Source organism: Theropithecus gelada, chromosome 2, assembly GCF_003255815.1.
Source record: "Theropithecus gelada isolate Dixy chromosome 2, Tgel_1.0, whole genome shotgun sequence".
NCBI classification, from domain to species: Eukaryota; Metazoa; Chordata; class Mammalia; order Primates; family Cercopithecidae; genus Theropithecus; species Theropithecus gelada.
Genome location: NC_037669.1, coordinates 150,274,688 through 150,293,223, shown reverse-complemented (window position 1 = coordinate 150,293,223; position 18,536 = coordinate 150,274,688). Strand labels below are relative to the sequence as shown.

The following is an 18,536-nucleotide window of genomic DNA, read 5'->3' as shown; positions in this document are numbered from 1 at the left end:
CTGATTACCCTCTGGTTGACTCTACTCCTTGAACAGCAGTGTCTACAAAGCTATTCTAAGCATTCCAATTTACCCTTGAAATGCATTGCATTACTATTGCAGTATTATTACTAAGGAGATCTTTTTCTATATGGTATTAGCAGCCTACATGCTTGGTTTTGCTGATTTACAGGGCTTTGTAGAAAAAAAAAAAGCTGGGCATGCTGGCTCGTGCCTGTAATCCTAGCACTTTCTGAGAGGCAAATGCAGGAGGATCATTTGAGGTCAGGAGTTCATGATCAGCCCGGCCAACACGGCGAAATCCCTACTCTATTAAAAATATAAAAATTAGCTGGGCGTGGGGGTGGGCACCTATAATCCCAGCTACTTGGAAGGCTGAGGCAGGAGAATCACTTGAACCCAGGAGGCAGAGGTTACAGTAACCAGGGATCATGCCACTGCACTCCATCCTGGGCGACAGAGTGAGACTCTATCTCAAAAAAAAAAAAAAGAAAGAAAAGAAAAAAGAAAGGAAGGAGGAAGGGAAAGAGGATATAGAGAAAAACAGGCTATCTTTAGGAAAATGACTTTGAAAGTGAATTCTAGTTTACATTTTCTTTTTTTCCCTCCCTCATTGTCAAATTGTTAGCTGATATTCTTTGCTGATTGGAGAGTGATTAGCAACACTCTGCTCCTTTCTCTTAGCACAGGGCCTGGTACACAGCAATTCCTTAATAAACATTTCCTGCATGAACAAATTACAGAGATGACACACTTGAACAGGAAAGATAAGGTCTAAGAGTATGTGAGATACGGTAAGTTACTAAACTAGGATAATGAGAGTGAAACGTAAGAAATAAAACAAAAGGAAAGTCAGTGAGACTTGAACAGCCACAGAATATAAGAAAATTGGTTTACAGGGTGATGAGTCAGTCATGCTTTCTAACTCTGAACCTTAATTTTGAAATCCCAGGCCAGGCACGGTGGTTCACTCCTAAAAATCCCCACACTTTGGGAGGCTGAGGTGGGTGGATCATTTGAGGTCAGGAGCTCGAGACTTGCCTGGCCAAAATGGTGAAACCCCATCTCTACCAAAAATACAAACAAAATCAGCTGGGTGTTGTGGCACACGCCGGTAATCCCAGCTACTCAGGAGGCTGAGGCAGAAGAATCGCTTGAACCTGGGAAGCGGAGGCTGTAGTGAGCTGAGATCATGCCACTGCACTCCAGCCTAGGCGACAGAGCGAGACTCTGTAAAAAAAAAAAAAAAATTGAAATCCCAAACTGAAGTATTAAAGTTGGAGGTAAAAATATACTTTTAATATTCACTTGATACGATAAGGAAAATAGAGTTTTAAATTTCAGAGTGCTCTTACCAAAAATCTAGACATCCTTAATTTAAATGTTATGTGGTTTCTCTGATAATAGAATTAGTTACACTGGGAAAATCAGATAGCAATTGAACATTATTCTGAACATTTTCCTGCCCTCAATCAACATATTTTATGTGCTACTGCCATCTACAGTTTAAAAAGCCAAGAGAGCATATGTATTCCAAAGGGAAAAAAATTACAAAATTATAAAGTGGTATATTAAGAGATTTCACTATTTGATGGAATTTTGGTTTTCACTGTAAGAAACATGCAGTTTTCACTCTTCTAAAATAAGACAGTCATGAGACTATCTTATACAGTTGACCCTTGAATAACATGGGCTTGAACTGGGCAGGTCCGCTTATACATGGATTTCCTTTCACTTCTGCCACCCCTGAGACAGCCAGATCAACTTCTCCTCTTTCTCCTCTGCAGCCTACTCAACGTGAAGACATCGAGGATGAAGACTTTTATGATAATCCACTTCCACTTAATGAATTATAAATGTATTTTCCTAATGATTTTCTTAGTATTTTTTTCCTAGCTTACTTTATTGTAAGAATACAGTATACAATACATATTAACATACAAAATAACATTAATATAACATAAAATGTGTTATTCGACTATTTATGTTATAGTAAGGCTTCTAGTCAATAATAAGGTATTAACAGTTAAATTTTGGGGGAGTCAAAAGCTAACCATGGATTCATGACTGCACAGGGGCTGTGTCCTTATCCCTTGCATCATTCAAAGGTCAACTGTATAATCATAAGATCTATAACATATAACTATAAGAGAGCCTATAAGAAAAGGGCAAGTATCTTCAACTGAAATAAGTACTGCTAAACTAGTTTCCATAACCACAGAAAACAAATGAAAACTTTTCATGGGGCCTTTTGAAATTTCTATCTACCATTAAGATTTGGCTTCCAAAAGACACGTGAAGTTCAAAGGGCAAGCAGAAACAGAAGGCTAAGAAGCAAATCGGTGAGTTTTTATCCAATAATTCTTTAACTAAACAAAAACTTTTTAAAAAATCATGGATGAGCGAGTTAGAGGAGAACCGATAATGGCTCTAACTGGGTGTCTTAGTCCATTCAGGCTACTATAACAAATCACCTTAGACTGGGTAATTAACTAATTAATTTTCTTTAAAGTCTTCCGCAAGGAGTACAAAACTGGGTAATTTACAAACCATAGAAATTTATTGCTCACTGTTCTGGAGGTTGCTGAGAGGTCCAAAATTAAAGTGCTGGCAGATTCAGTGCCTGGTGAGGGTTTATTCTCTGCTTCAGAGATGACGCCTTCTGGTTGCATCCTAATAGCAGAAAGGGTCCAGGGTGCTCCCTTCAACCTCTTTTATAAGGGCACTAATTCCATTCATGAGGGTGAAGCCCTCATGACTTCATCACTTCCCCAAAGGCCCCGCCTCTTAATACCACCACAGTAGGGATAAGGTTTCTTTTTTTTTTTTTTTTTTTTTTTTTTTTGAGACGGAGTCTCGCTCTGTCTCCCAGGCTGGAGTGCAGGGGCCGGATCTCAGCTCCGCCTCCCGGGTTCACGCCATTCTCCGGCCTCAGCCTCCCGAGTAGCTGGGACTACAGGCGCCCCCACCTCACCCGGCTAGTTTTTTGTATTTCTTAGTAGAGACGGGGTTTCACCATGTTAGCCAGGATGATCTCGATCTCCTGACCTCGTGATCCACCCGTCTCAGCCTCCCAAAGTGCTGGGATTACAGGCTTGAGCCACCGCGCCCGGCCGGGATAGGTTTCAACATGAATTTTGGAGGAACCCATTCAGACCAGAGCATTCAGTTCCTGGCCCTCTAACATTCCTATTTCACAGGCAAAATACATTCATTTCATTCCATAGTCTCACAAGTCCTAACTCCTTCCCCAAATCAGATATGGGTAAGACTCAAAGGTGCAATTCATCCTGAGGCAAATTCCCCTCCAGCTGTGAGTCTGTGAAATCCAACCTGTTTCCAAAATACAATGATGGGACAGGCACAGAACATGCATTCCCATTCCAAAAGGGAGAAAATAGAAAAGAAGAAAGGGATAATAGGTCCCAACCAATCCAAAACCCAACAGGGCAAACATTAACTTTTAAGGCTTCAGAATAATCTTTGACTTGATATCCTGCCTTTTGGACACACTGGAGCAGGAGTTGGGCCCCCAGGCTACCAGGGACCCCCATCCCCATGACTTTATTGGGGGCAGCCCATGCTCAGTTTTCCTGGGTTAGAGTTTGAGTCTTCTGCATGTGGCTCTCCCAGGCTGCAGTTGCATGCTGGAAGGTCTACTAGACTAGGGCCTCAGGGAGCGACCCCGCCCCTCTCAGCTCCACTAAGCTTTGCCCTGGCGAGGGTTCCCAGTGGTGGCCTCACCTCTGTAGCAATTCTCTGCCAGGATCTGTTAAGGCTCTCCAGGGCATCTTTTGAAATCTAGGTGGAAGTTATCATACCCCACAGCATGTGCACCTTGTACCCACTGGAGATGGCATCACTCAGACACTGCCAAGGTTCACCACCTGTGCCCTCTAGAGGAGCAGCCACATATATACTTGCACTATATTTGGGCCTACTGGAGCCACACCTGGAATGGCTAAGGAGCACTGCGCCAAAATTTGGGGAGCAGACTTGACACAGTGCCAGGAAGCGATTGCCAGGGTTTCATTAGCGCCCAAAGCCCCTCTTTTGATAGTTCTGTCCCCCATGTCTTGGCACTCTGGGCCTGTGATGGGAGGAGCAGCACCGATAATCACTGAAATGCTGTGGGTTTATTCTTCCATGTTTTGATGAATAGCACCAAGCTTCCACCCATGCACACTAGTCTTCTTTATCAAAAGGTGACTAGGCCACTCTTTTGGTGTTCTCTCCAGAACATGCTTTTTTATTCTTTACATGGCCAAGCTGAGAATTTCCCAAATCTTCACTTCTGATTATAAATTATATCTTTAATTCACTTCTCTCTTCTCACATTTTACTATAAACAGCCAAGAGAAGCCACGTTGATCCCTAAACACTTTGCTTAGAAATTTCTTTGGCCAACTATCCAATTTCACTGATCCTAAGTTCCTCCTTCCACAAAACATTAAAACAGGAAAACAGGCCGGGCGCGGTGGCTCAAGCCTGTAATCCCAGCACTTTGGAAGGCCGAGACGGGTGGATCACGAGGTCAGGAGATTGAGACCATCCTGGCTAACACGGTGAAACCCCATCTCTACTAAAAAATACAAAAAACTAGCCGGGCGAAGTGGCGGGCGCCTGTGGTCCCAGCTACTCGGGAGGCTGAGGCAGGAGAATGGCGTAAACCCGGGAGGCGGAGCTTGCAGTGAGCTGAGATCCGGCCACTGCACTCCAGCCTGGGCGACAGAGCCAGACTCAGTCTCAAAAAAACAAAAACAAAAACAAAAAAAACAGGAAAACAATTCAGTGAAGTCCCTTGCCACTTTTTTGGTTGTTGTTGTTTGGTTGTCTTATAGTGACCCCTCTTGTCAGGGTCACTACAGCCTTGGACTCTTGGGCCCAAGTGATCCTCTCTCCTTAGTCTCTTGAGTGGCAAGGACTATAGGTGCCACCATGCCTGGGTTTTTGTTTGTTTGTTTTCTGAGACAAAGTCTCGCTCTGTTGCCCAGGCTGGAGTGCAATGGTACAATCTTTGCTCACTGCAACCTCAGGCTCCCAGGTTCAAGTGATCTTCCTGCCTCAGCCTCCCAAGTAGTTGGGATTACAGGCACCCACCACCATGTCCGGCTAATTTTTGTATTTTTAGTACAGACAGGGTTTCACCACGTGGGCCAGGCTGGTCTTGAACTCCCGACCTCAAGTGATCCACCAGCCTCGGCCTCCCAAAGTGCTGGGATTACAGGTATGAACCACTGCACCCGGCCTAGCTAATTTTTTATTTTTAGTTTTTTTTTAGTAGAGATAAGGTCTCACTATGTTGCCCAGGCTGGTCTTGAACTACTGGGCTCAAGACATCCTTCTGCCTTGGCCTCACAAAATGATGGGATTATAGGAATGAGCCACTGCGCCCAGGCTTTTGCTACTCTGTAACAAGGATGGCTTTTCCTCCAGTTTCCAATAACATGTCCTTCACTCCTGTCTGGGACCTCATTATAATGGCCTTTACCATCCATATTTGTGCCAACGTTCTGTTCATGACCACGGAGGTACTCTCTAAGAAGAGTGAGGCTTTCTCTACAGCTCTCCTCCTCTTCTGATTCCTCACCAGAATCACCCTTAATGGTCCATTCATCTCAAGAGGCTTTTTCCAGCCTGTTCCTCTGAACTCTTCCAGCCTCTGCCCATTACCCAGTTCTAAAGCCATTTCCACAGTTTTAGGTGTTTGTTCTGGCAGCACCCCAGTTCTTGGTACTAATTTTTGTCTTAGTCTGCTGTAACAAAATATCTTAGCATAGGTAATTTATAAATGATAGAAATGTATTTCTTGAAGTTCTGGTGGCTGGGAAGTCCAGGATCAAGCCAGCAAATTCAGTGTCTAGTGAAGGCTCACTCTCTGCTTCACAGATGGTACCTTCTTGTAGTGTCTTCACTACAGGAAGTGGGGCAAAGAGCTCCCTTCAACTTTTTTTTTTTTTTTTTTAGACGGAGTCTTGCTCTATTGCCCAGACTGGAGTACAGTGGCATGATCTCTGCTCACTGCAACCTCTGCCTCCCGGGTTCAAGTGATTCTCCTGCCTTAGCCTCCCGAGTAGCTAGGACTACATGTGTGTCACCATGCTCAGCTAATTTTTTGTATTTTAGTAGAGATGGGGTTCCACTGTTTTAGCCAGGATGGTCTTGATCTCCTGACCTCGTGATCCACCTGCCTCGGCCTCCCAAAGTGCTGGGATTACAGGTGTGAGACACCACACTCAGCAATTTTTGTATTTTTAGTAGAGATGGGTTTCACCATGTTGACCAGGATGGTCTCAGTCTCTTGATCTCATGACCTGCCCACCTCGGCCTCCCAAAGTGCTGGGATTACTGGCCTGAGCCGCCGCACCCAGCCTCAACTTCTTTTATAAAGTCACTAATCCCCTCCATGAGAATGAAGCCCTCATAGCTTAATTACTTCCCCAAAGGTCCCACCCCTTAATACCATGACAATAGGGATTAAGCTTCAACATGAATTTTGGAGGGACACATTCAAGAGATAGCAATGGGGTCTTACAACCATTAGGAAACCAAAAACGAAATTCTGATTCCTGCCTAAGAACTCAGAACTGAAAAAAGGACCTCAGAAGTAGGCGGACAAATTAAGTACTTGGGATGGCCCAGTTGAAGGTAGAGTTCCAAATCTCCTCTCCTTCTTGTGACCTTTGTTCTGCTGATCCTGAGATTTACAGTAACTGAGTTAGTACCACACATCACTACTTACTATTAACAGAACGGGACCACGTAAGGGCTAACATGCATGTTAGTTCAAACTGACAATGGGAGAAAAATTATATATGTTTCCAAAGGATAAATTCACCTTGGGGTATAGCAGCATTAAACAAACAAAAAATAATAGAAAATAATCTCTCAAAACAGAAGAGTACTGTAAGGGCAAGACTCATAAAAATTTGAGTATGTTTAATTTTGGTACTTATATAATCACATTTCAAAATGCAGATTTTAAAGTTGAGTGTTTTATCTCATTTGCACCTATAGTAGTGGCTGAGGAGGGGAAAATGCTTAGCAAATGTTTGAAAATATAACCTGAGCTACCTTGAAATGAGGGCTCTTATTTGAGCTTAAATCTCCATGAGGTTTGGAGCTAGACTACATTCTTCACATACTTACAGTAAATTGTGTTGGATCTTTAGCTTGATTTCTGCAGATGATAAACAGTCCTCAACTAACCAAGGAAAATGTCATGTCAAGAATGTGTCCTAAAGTCTTAGAGACTTTCTGAAACCATTAGGTATGTTAAAAGATATTTTTATCTAAATAACTTTGCATTTAACATAGTCCACAGTGCTGTTGTACATTGTGGGCGAAATTTATTCTTATTGCTCTACAGATGAAAAGATGAAAACATTGGCAACAAAGAGTTATTGCTTAAATGTTTGAGTACTTTTACTAATGGTGGGTAAGGCCATTTAAATTAGACTTAGTTTCAGAGTAGTGGAATGCAACCTTGTTTATACATAAGTCTGCTGAAAGTGCTACACACTTCACGCTCTAGCATAATTAATGAATGACTTTAGAGAAACAGTTGTTTTCCATTTTTCATTCATTATTTCTACCACTAAAGATTAAAATAAATTGGTATATTGTTTTTTCCCCAGAAGCCTTTAATGAAAGGAATTTTAAATAATAGCTCCAGATGTCAATTAACTGTTGGGTCTCCGATTCCATTTATGTGAGAATACATAGTTTAGAGCAGTAAAGGTTATTTTATAAGAAAAAGAAAGGAGGAGGAGGATATAAAGCATAAAACATTTCAAATCAATTTAAACAACTAAATACAAGAGAAACCTCACAGAGAGCAAAAGACTTAAAACTACACATCCAGAATCCACAGATTCAAATATGTGAAAATTAAATATTAAAGAGCACAATGACTTTCTTTTTCTCAAGCTCAAGACTTGACCAGATACACTCAGATAAAAACAGAATGTTTTTTAAAAGTGACTCAGATAACTGAAATTAATTATAATTTTGTTTTTTTCTTTTTGAGACAGGGTCTTGCTTTATCACCCAGGTTGGAGTGCAGTGGTGCAAACACGGTTCACTGTGACCTTGACCTCTTGGGCTCAAGCAATCCTCCCGCCTCAGTCCTCCAAGTAGCTGGGACTTCAGGCATGTGCCACAGTGCCCAGCTGTTTTTTGCAGAGACAGGGTTTCACCATGTTGCCCAGGCTGGTCTTGAACTCCTGAGCTCAAGTGATCCACCTGTCTCGGCTTCCCAAAGTGTTGGGATTACAGGCGTGAGACACCTACCACTCCTGGTTTAACTGGAATATCTGATCAAACATATTTAATGCAATTATCCTTTAAATTAGTCTTGGCTAAACAAAGTTTCAATTCTAAGATTTGATAATTTTCTTACCATTTGGGGTCCAACATTCACATTTATTGGTCCTAAGGTTTTTGGTAAAATCTTTGTAGGTGAGTTGGTATTGGAAACTGGAAATGCAACAAATGAAATGTTGCCTGAAATGATACCAAAACATTAAGTTAGTATTCTGCAATACCAAGGCCATTTTCTAGCTATATACACCCATGGTCCTAATTCATTTTGTTGAGGTAATTTATAAATATCTTAGGAAGCACATTATGAACAAAATACACCTTACTGAAAAGCCATACTAATGATTGCTTTGTTGTAAGGAATACAATTAACTTTGCTGCATAAATAATCTTATTTATATTTTACTGAAAGTCTATAAAATAAATAGTTTCAATTATTTGACAATTAACTATGAAACTTTCAGTTGGTCTTTTAGAGGAAAAAATATTTAGAGAATATATAATGCAAATCACAGTTTATATCAGAATTGAGAAAGAGATCTTTAATAGACATGACGGAACAAATAATATATTTGATGATGAAACATAACATGAAAAGTAAAATAACTATTTAAATTTCTTTATAGTACAAAACATCGAGACTAAAAGCTAACATATTTTCAAACTGTCAAATTGATAATGCTTTAGGGTTTTATAATACTAGAGAAAAAACATGGTGCTAACTAGTTATTAATACTAGAAACAGTGGGATCTGTACCGTGTTTTCAAGTGATCTCAGTACTTTAAATTTCAAATTACCATAGCAAACTGCTACCAAGAAAATTCCCCTCTAAAGGAAAAGCCAACCTATTATTTTCTGAACTATAACATCAACTACTTAATTACCCCGACAAACTTCAGCTTATCAGTGTTTCTCTTAGAAGATAACAGTGTAACAAAATATATCAAAGGAGATCATCCAGGAAGTATGTGAAAGGCCAACACTAAAACCCGGGGACAAACAACATTTAAGGGTAGGACAACAAAGACATTTCCTTCTTAGTTGCCTTCCTCAGATGACCCCCATCTTCCAAAACTTGACCACACTCTTTAATCCCCTTACTATTTTTTTTTTTTTTTGAGATGGGGGTCTCTGACACCCAAGCTAGAGGGCAGTGATGCAATGACAGCTCACTATAGCCTCAAACTCCAGGGCTCAAGTGATCCTCCCACCTCAGCCTCCAAAGTAGCTGACACCACAGGCATGCGTCACCACACCTGGCTAATTTTTTTTATTTTGTAGAGATGGGGTCTTGCCATGTTGCCCAGCCTGTGCTTCAAGCAGTTCTCCCCCTTAGCCTCCCAAAGTGCTGGGATTAAAGGTTTGAGCCATGGCACCCAGCCTAAATGACTTCTTTTTTCTTTTTCTTTTTTTGAGAGTCTCGCTCTGTCGCTCAGGCTGGAGTTCAGTGGCGCGATCTTGGCTCACTGCAACCTCCGCCTCCCAGGTTCAAGTGGTTCTCCTGTCTTAGCCTCCTGGGTAGCTGGGATTCCAGGCACCCGCCATCATGCCCGGCTAATTTTTGAGTTTTACTAAAGATGGGGTTTCACCATGTTGGCCAGGCTGGTCTCGAACTCCTGACCTTGGGTAATCCGCCTGCCTCAGCCTCTCAAAGTTCTGGGATTACAGGCATGATCCACCGTGCCTGGCCCAAAATGGCTTCTTTCATCTCTGCTCTGCACTTTCTGCCTCTTCAGGGATCTCACCCATCAATTATCTACTCTGTCTCCTGAACTTTCAACTATTCCACTGGCCCTTTCCCTTCAGTTTTTGTAGAGTTCATTTTCCCCCTAATTCCACAAATAAAATCAAATTATATTTATTGTACCCACTCAGCAAGTCCAAGTACCCAAATCTGCTTCTACTTCCTGTTCTCACTCTTGATATATGACTGAGCCCTTGTATATGATCACTGAATCCACCCAATGATCCAATCTAGAAATGATCTTCAGATCTTCACTCCATCTCCTCCTCATTCAACTGACCACCGTATTTGTTATTTCCTTATTCTAGTTCCTCTATGCCAGCGGTCCCCAACCTTTTTAGCACCAGGGACTGGTTTCATGGAAGACAGTTTCTCCACAGACGGGGGTGAAGGGAGGTATGGTTTTGCAATGATTCAAGAACATTACATTTATCGTGCACTTTATTTCTATTATTATTACATTGTAGTATATAATGAATTAGTCATACAAATCATCACAATGCGGAATCAGTGGGAGCCTTGGGCTTGTTTTCCTGCTACTAGAGAGTCCTATCTGGGAGTGATGGAGACAGTGACAGATCATCAGGCATTAGATTCTCATAAGAAGTGTGCAATCTAGATCCCTTACATGCACAGTTCACAACAGGGTTTGTGCTCCTATGATAATCTAATGCCGCTGCTGATCTGACAGGAGGCGGAGCTCAGGCGGTGATGTGAGCGATGGGGAGTGGTTGTAAATACAGATGAAGCTTTGCTCACTCACTGGCTTGCCTGCCTGCCACTCACTTCCTGCTGTGTGGCCCAGTTCCTAACAGGCCATGGACTGGTACCTGGTGGCCGGTTGGGGATCCCTGCACTATGCTGCTGGCACTCATTTAATTTGCAACTTCATATTTGGTTTGAATACAGTTACCATCTAACTCAGTTGATTGACAATACTGGCTGTCCAATGGAATCGCCTGGGGAACAATGAACAATACCAATGCCTTGGATCCTAGAGCTGCTGATATAATTGATCTGGGGTGAACCTGGGCATCAGGCCATTAAACATTCTCCAGACAGTTCCAATGTGCGGCCAGGGCTGAGCACCATCGCTCTTACCAGATATCCTACTTCTAACAGCTTTCCTAGCCACTCCATGCATCTATAACAAACCATTCTTTCGACTGGCAAAACTGTTCTGAACACTCCCCTAATTATGGTTTTTAAGGACTCCACAACACTTCCTAAAAGCCTCTCAGACTCCTCAACATGGCACAAAAGCTCGCAGTGGAGATCTCACCCCTGCCTCCTTTCACAGCTTCATCTTCAGTTCCTCCCTCCACATGTACCCCGCAATCCAACCAGATTAAATACTTTACATTTCTAGAGAGGCCCCAATTCAACCAACTGGCTTTGGCATACACCTTTCCATCTGCTGAGAAGGCCCTTCTCTACTGAGCCAACTCCTACCTACCAGCACTTCAAAATGGATGGCTTCCACACCATTTTCTGAGCAATTATTATGTCCCCAGAGTCTGTTCCAGAGGTTTCCTATATATACATACATATATGTATGTACATATAAATATACACACACATATAAAGTGTACATATACACATATATACGTGCACACACACTCTATTGTCCTAAGCATCGATGAGGAAAAAAGTGTATATATATACACACACACACACACACACACACACACATTTTATGTGTATGTATGTATGTGTGTATACTTTTTTCCTCATCGATGCTTAGGACAACAGTGTGAAATAGATTATTAGTGACCCTATTTTATATATTAAGAAATTGAGATTGAAATTAAATACAAGGTCCCATGGTAGTGAAGCCGATAGCTCCACCTCCAAAGCCTCTGCTCTATGCATCTCCTCCTTCTTAAAAGCTGTCCCATCCCCTGTGGTCTAAATTCTGGATATTCCTCTTCTGGCTTCTCATAAAACCTGTTATCACTGACTTTTAATCCTATTATAAATGGGCTACGTCTCTCAGCTTTGTATCCTAGCACCTAGTTTAGTCCTTGGAACAAAACAGGTGCACAAATGATAAAAAGTGTTTGATCAGCCAAGATTGAAAGTATTACCTTTCCTAATCTGGATGCCAAACTTCCTGCAATACAGCTTAAATTACAACCCTTGTTATTTTCCCAACCAAGATCATAACTCATACTGAGTTTGAAATCAATTTAAACAGCAGGTCCTTTGTTTATTTTGCTTTTAACATGACCGAACTGGTATTATCAAATAAAGTTTCCCTACCTTGCAATTGTGCAACTGATTTTCTTAAAACAAAATGTGGCCAGGCAGTGGCTCATGCCTGTAATCCCAGCACTTTAGGAAGCCAAGCAGGGCAGATCACCTGAGGTCAGGAGTTCGAAACCAGCCTGGCCAACATGGCGAAACCCTGTCTCTACTAAAAATACAAAAGTTAGCCAGGCGTGATGGTGCACACCTGTAATCCCAGCTACTTGGGAGGCTGAGGCATGAAAATCACTTGAACCGAGGAGGTGGAGGTTGCAGAGAGCCGAGATAGCACCACTGCACTCCGCCTGGGCAATAGAGCAAGACTGTCTCAAAAAAAGAAAAAAGAACAATAAATTGACAAAACAAAAATTATAGTCCAGAAATAATTTCACCTATATATGAAAATTTTGTATATGATAAAGGTAGTATTTCAAACCAATGATGTTGAAACAAGAGACTATCCATTTGGATAAAAGAAATTTTAGATTTCAATTTATCACATTGAACAAAAACAAATTTCAGAAAAATCAAATATTTAAACATAAAAATTAAAACTTAAGAAAAAATACAATAATATTTTTATAATCCTGGAATGAGGAAGGCCCTCCTCACCGTGTTACAGAATTCAGATATCTTAAGTGAAAAGACTGATGGATCTGACTACTTAAAAATCAAAACTTTACAGCAAGACTTAATATACTTAGAAGACAAATGTCAGGCTGGTAAACAAATGTGCAATGCACAGGTCATTTGATTACCATTCTTTAAAAAATTTTGTTTATTTAACCTACTGTTATGAATTAATAAGAAAAAGGCAATATCCCAATATAAAAATAAATCCAGTATATGAAGAAATACAGATGCCATTGATCACATGAAAAGATGCTTGATTTTAATAATTAAAAAACTAACTTTTGGCCGGGCGCGGTGGCTCACACCTGTAATCCCAGCACTCTGGGAGGCCAAAGTGGGCAGATCACAAGGTCAAGAGTTCAAGACCAGCCTGGCCAACATGGTGAAACCCCATCTCTACTAAAAATACAAAAATTAGCTGGGCATGGTGGCGTGTGCCTGTAATCCCAGCTACTTGGGGGGCTGAGGCAAGAGAATCGCTTGAACCCGGGAGGCGGAGGTTGCAGTGAGCCAAAATCATGCCATTGCACTCCAGCCTGGGTGACAGAGCAAGACTCTGTCTCAAAAAACAAAAAAACAAAAAAACCCCAAAAAACAATTAACTTTTTTAAAAAAAGGAAACCTTTTTTGCATACTAGACTGATAAAAAATTAACAAGTCTGATAATGCACTGAGTTGGCAAGGATGTGGCAAAACAGGCACATTTTAAAAATACTGACTTGGCACCTACTACTCTATGTCAAGAACTAAGGATAAGCATTAGGATATTCAGTGAACAAGCAACATTGTTCCCTGCACTCAAGGGAATAACATACTCTGTTAGTGAAGGGAATACTGTAGAGCCTTTCTGGAGGTTCTGACGATGTGTTGATGTGTTGATTTTAATTAGAAAGAAATAAACTGACCGTGTGTTAGAATACAAAATTCTACATAAATACTTTAAAAAGAATTCTGCACTTTTTTTTTTTTGAGACGGAGTCTCACTCTGTCCCTCAGGCTGGAGTGCAGTGGCGCGACCTCGGCTCACTGCAAGCTCTGCCTCCCGGGTTCACACCATTCTCCTCCCTCAGCCTCCTGAGTAGCTGGGACAACAGGCACCCACCACCACACCCAGCTATTGTTTTGGATTTTTAGTAGAGATGGGGTTTCACTGTGTTAGCCAGGATGGTCTCGATCTCCTAACCTCGTGATCCGCCTGCCTCAGCCTCCCAAAGTGCTGGATTTCAGGCGTAAGCCACCATGCCCGGTCTATAATTCTACACATTTTAAAGCTTTTTTCCATCTCAACAAATACCCTCTGTTGCCTAAGTGGTAAGCTAATGTCTGGCTTCTGTGATATCATGATTGACAATGGGCATACCCTCTGACTAGCAATTCCTCTGGTGGAAATATAATAAACTAGGCAGATAAGAACAATTGTACATGTCCTGGGATTGGAGCACGGTGGAGAAAAGCAAAGACCTACAAACAATTTAAGTGTTTAAACATCATCTGGTACATGTGCATGATGGAATATTATATAGTCCCTAAAAACACAAGCATGTATCGCCATGGAAAACGTCCTATTATAAAAGAACACGATTACATTTACCTGAAAAACTACATATACGTCTATTTTTCACATAGTTTTATATATTCATAAAAAGTCTGCCAAGAGAAACCACAAATTTAATAGTGGTTAGCTCTGATGAGTAGCACGGAGGAAGCATTGTTTTACACTTTTTATTATTTGAAAAAAACATTTTATGAACATGCATGCACGTGTTTTAAAATTTTAAAAGCTACTGTCGCCAGGTGTGCTGGCTCACGCTTGTAATCCCAGCTCTTTGGGAGGCCAAGGCAGGAGGATCACGAGGCCAGGAGTTTGAGACCAGCCTGATCAACATGGTGAAACCCCGTCTCTACTAAAAATACAAAAATTAGCCAGGTGTGGCGGCGCACATCTGTAATCCCAACTACTTAGGAGGCTGAGGCAGGAGAATCGCTTGAACTCGGGAGGTGGAGGTTGCAGTGAACCAAGATTGCACCACTGCACTCCAGACTGGGTGACAAAGCGAGACTCCGTCTTATAAATAAATAAATAAATAAATAAATATAAAAGTTACTGTCATTCTGAAAGAGAGAATGAATCAGCCATAGCTACTAAAACAAGTTGAAGATCTAGAAATGATTGTCTCATAAGTAGTAAAAATGAAATTTGCTTTAAAAGTAGTTAAAAGGACTCCACTAGAATTCCAATAGCTGTAATACCCAGAAATAAAAGCCACATGTTTAGACAAAACTTACTTTCATCAAATCAGCTAAATTCAGCAGCAGAAATATATATATATATTTTCACTCAAAAGGACACCTTTAAATAGATTATAAAGATTCAGTCAACCAAAATTTCAGCCAGGCTGAGAGAAGTAAATAAAGTCTAAACAGTTTTTCCTAAGTGCGTGGCCTAAATTCATAGCTCCTTGGCAATAGGAGCTTGACACTGTCCAGAAGCTGATTCCTGGGACTCAGTGTATTAAAAACAACAATTTTTAAAGTTGCCTGGATTTTGGTTCTGGCAATTCCCTCAATTAACTAAATGAGATCAATCACCTAGGGAAGTGGCTAAGAAACAGAACTAAAAACTTATGCCAGATGTTGGCTCAGGCACAAGATTTTGGCTCAAATATTATTTCAATTTATTGAGTAATATTTTTGTTTTCCACTAGAATTGTCTAGACACCACAGATTTTTTTTCCACTCATAATTCTTTAGGGGGTTCCAGTTACAATTAATCACCTTCAATATGTCCAATTAAAATGAAAAAAAATCCAGTTACATAATTGTGGTTAGTCTTTATGATGCTTATATACATTTTTTTCCATGGCATAGACTTTCTTAAAAAAAAAGTTTTTGCTTGAATTAGCTTTAGGAAAAACCGTCTTCACCTAAGCCTACATCACATCCTCCTACAAGAACCAAATTGGTAACTTACTATAGGAAAGAATACATCTTTTTTGTGGATTTATAAATGTCTTAAATTAGAAGCAATGGTATAGACCATATATACAGGGTCCAACTTCACAGGACAAGCTAACCTATAACCTAAAATAAAAGTTTTTGGTTTGTTTTGAGACAGGATTCTTGCTCTATCATTCAGCCTGGAGAGCAGTGGCACTATCAGAGTTCACTGCGGCCTCAAACTCCTGGCTCAAGTTATCCTCCTGCCTCAGCTTTCCAATGAGCTGGAACAACTGGTGTGTACCACCATGCCCAGCTATTTTTTTTATTTTTATTTTTTTGTAGGGAGGGGGTCTCACTATATTGCCCCGGCTGGTCTCAAACTCTTGAGCTGAAGCCATCCTCCCACCTTGCCAAAGCACTGGGATTACAGGCATGAGCCACCACACCCAGCATAAGTAAGTTAAAATGACCTAGATTGTGGTGGTGTATGTGTTTGCTGAAGTCCCAATTATACCTTAATGAAATGATGGAAAAATGTAACGTGGGCAAGTTCATATTAATTAGTAAGATGCTAATTATAGATTATACCATCCTCTGCTTTTCCTCTTCTGTCACCTCAACTGGCCCTTAAAAAAAAAATACAGGTAGTTCATCTTCTTGTCTAAAAAACATCCATTCAGCTACTGTCCCTTTTAAGTCAGTCTCCTGCATCATCACAATCTTTCCCTCTCTGCCAGATCATTCACATCAGTACATAAACATGCGTAATTTCTTCCATCTCAAAAACAAAAAACAAACCAACTTTTCTTGACCATCCAGTCCTCCAGTTACCAACTAATTTGTTGCCCTCTACAGCAAAACTACTCACAAAATCTGCCAGCATTTGCTGTTTCCACTTCCTCCATATCTGTTTCTTTTGAACCCTCTCTTCCCAATTTTCCCCCACAATTCCACTGAAATTCTTGGCCTTCAATTTACTTTAACCTTCCATCTACTCTGACACTTTTTAAAATCACACTTTAGAAACACTTTCTTTAGAAACACTTTCTCCACTTGACATCCAAGCCACCATTTTCTCCTGGTTCTCCTCCCAATCTACTGGCCGCTCCTTCTCAGCCTTAGTTGCTGGCTCCTTTCTCTCTAAACATTTGGGAGCCCCTTAGCTCAGTCCTCCAACCTCTTGGCTGTGAGCCCTTCCTCATGAGATGATCCCATCTAAGTCTCCTGGCTTTAAATATGCTGATGACTCTGGTGTATTTTTCTTGGGATTAAATTTATCCCTCCAACTTTGGATTCACATATCCACTATCTTCTCATTATCTCCATTTGATGTGTCATATGTATCCCATGAGATACATATGACACATCATATCCAAACTTAGCATATCCAAAATCTAACTCTGGACTGCCCCCACCCCACCCAGAAACGTCCTTCTTCATCTCAGTAAATGAAAACTCTTCAACTGCTCAGACTGAAAAGATTACCGTTGAGACCTTGATTTCTCTGATATCCCACGCTCAATTCATTCATAAATCCTGCAAGCTGGATCTTTAAAATATAGCTTGAATACAAGCACTTCTCACCTACTCCTCTGCTATCACTCTGGTCCAGGACAACATCTTAGCTTGAATTACTGCAATAGCTTCCAGATGCAGCTCCATGCTGCTGCCCACCCTACCCCACAACTCTACTTCCATGCTCTCTAATACAGTAGTCACTAGACACAGGTGGCTACTGAGCACTTGAAATGTGGTCAGACCTGGATTTTAAGTTTATTTAATTTTAATTAACATATTTAAAAACTAAAGCAAATGAAGTATTTTCCCATTAAACACAGCTTTATCATTTTGATAGGGCTATGTTTCACTTCAATTGTTGAAAATTTAGCATCTAAACTGAGATGTGCTCTAGTTATAAAATACACATCAGATTTTGAAGACTCAGCACGAAAAACTATAAAACATCTGACTAATGTTTATATTGATTATATGTTGGATGATAATGTTTTTAACTTTTTAATTTTATTTTCTCTCTAAGGAGAGATGGAGTCTTGCTCTGTCACCCAGGCTGGAGTGTAGTGGTGCGATCTCAGCTCATTGCAACCTCCGACTCCCGGGTTTGAGCAATTCTCCTGCCTCAGTCTCCTGAGTAGCTGGGATTACAGGGGCCCGCCACCATGCCCAGCTAATTTTTATAGAGACGGGGTTTTGCTATGTTCGCCAGGCTGGTCTCAAACTCCTGACCTCGTGATCCACCCACCTTGGCCTCCTAAATTGCTGGGATTACAGGCGTGAGCCACCAAGCCCGGCAACATTTTTTTTTTTAAAGACAGTCTCACTCTGTCACCCAAGCTAAAGTGCAGTGGTGCGATCTCATCTCACTACAACTTCCACCTCCTGGGTTCAAGCAATTCTCCTGCCTCAGCTTCCTGAGTAGCTGGGACTACAGGTGCCCACCATCACGCCTGGCTAATTTTTTTTTTTTTTTTTTTTTGAGACGGAGTCTTGCTCTGTCACCCAGGCTGTAGTGCAGTGGCGCGATCTGGGCTCACTGCAAGCTCCGCCTCCCGGGTTCATGCCATTCTCCTGTCTCAGCCTCCCGAGTACCTGGGACTACAGGCGCCCGCCACCATGCCTGGCTAATTTTTT

The 18,536-nt window shown here is 41.2% G+C and overlaps 1 protein-coding gene across 5 annotated transcripts in view; it reads right to left on the bottom strand.

The window, feature by feature from the left end:
* Positions 1-18,536, bottom strand: part of TFDP2 (transcription factor Dp-2) — a 196,407-nt gene that overhangs the window by 44,286 nt on the left and 133,585 nt on the right. For all 5 annotated transcript variants that reach the window (XM_025377601.1, XM_025377604.1, XM_025377602.1 and 2 more), the window contains one exon: positions 8,402-8,505. In XM_025377601.1, the coding sequence (XP_025233386.1) occupies positions 8,402-8,505 (104 nt within the window). The remainder of the gene's footprint in view (positions 1-8,401; positions 8,506-18,536) is intronic.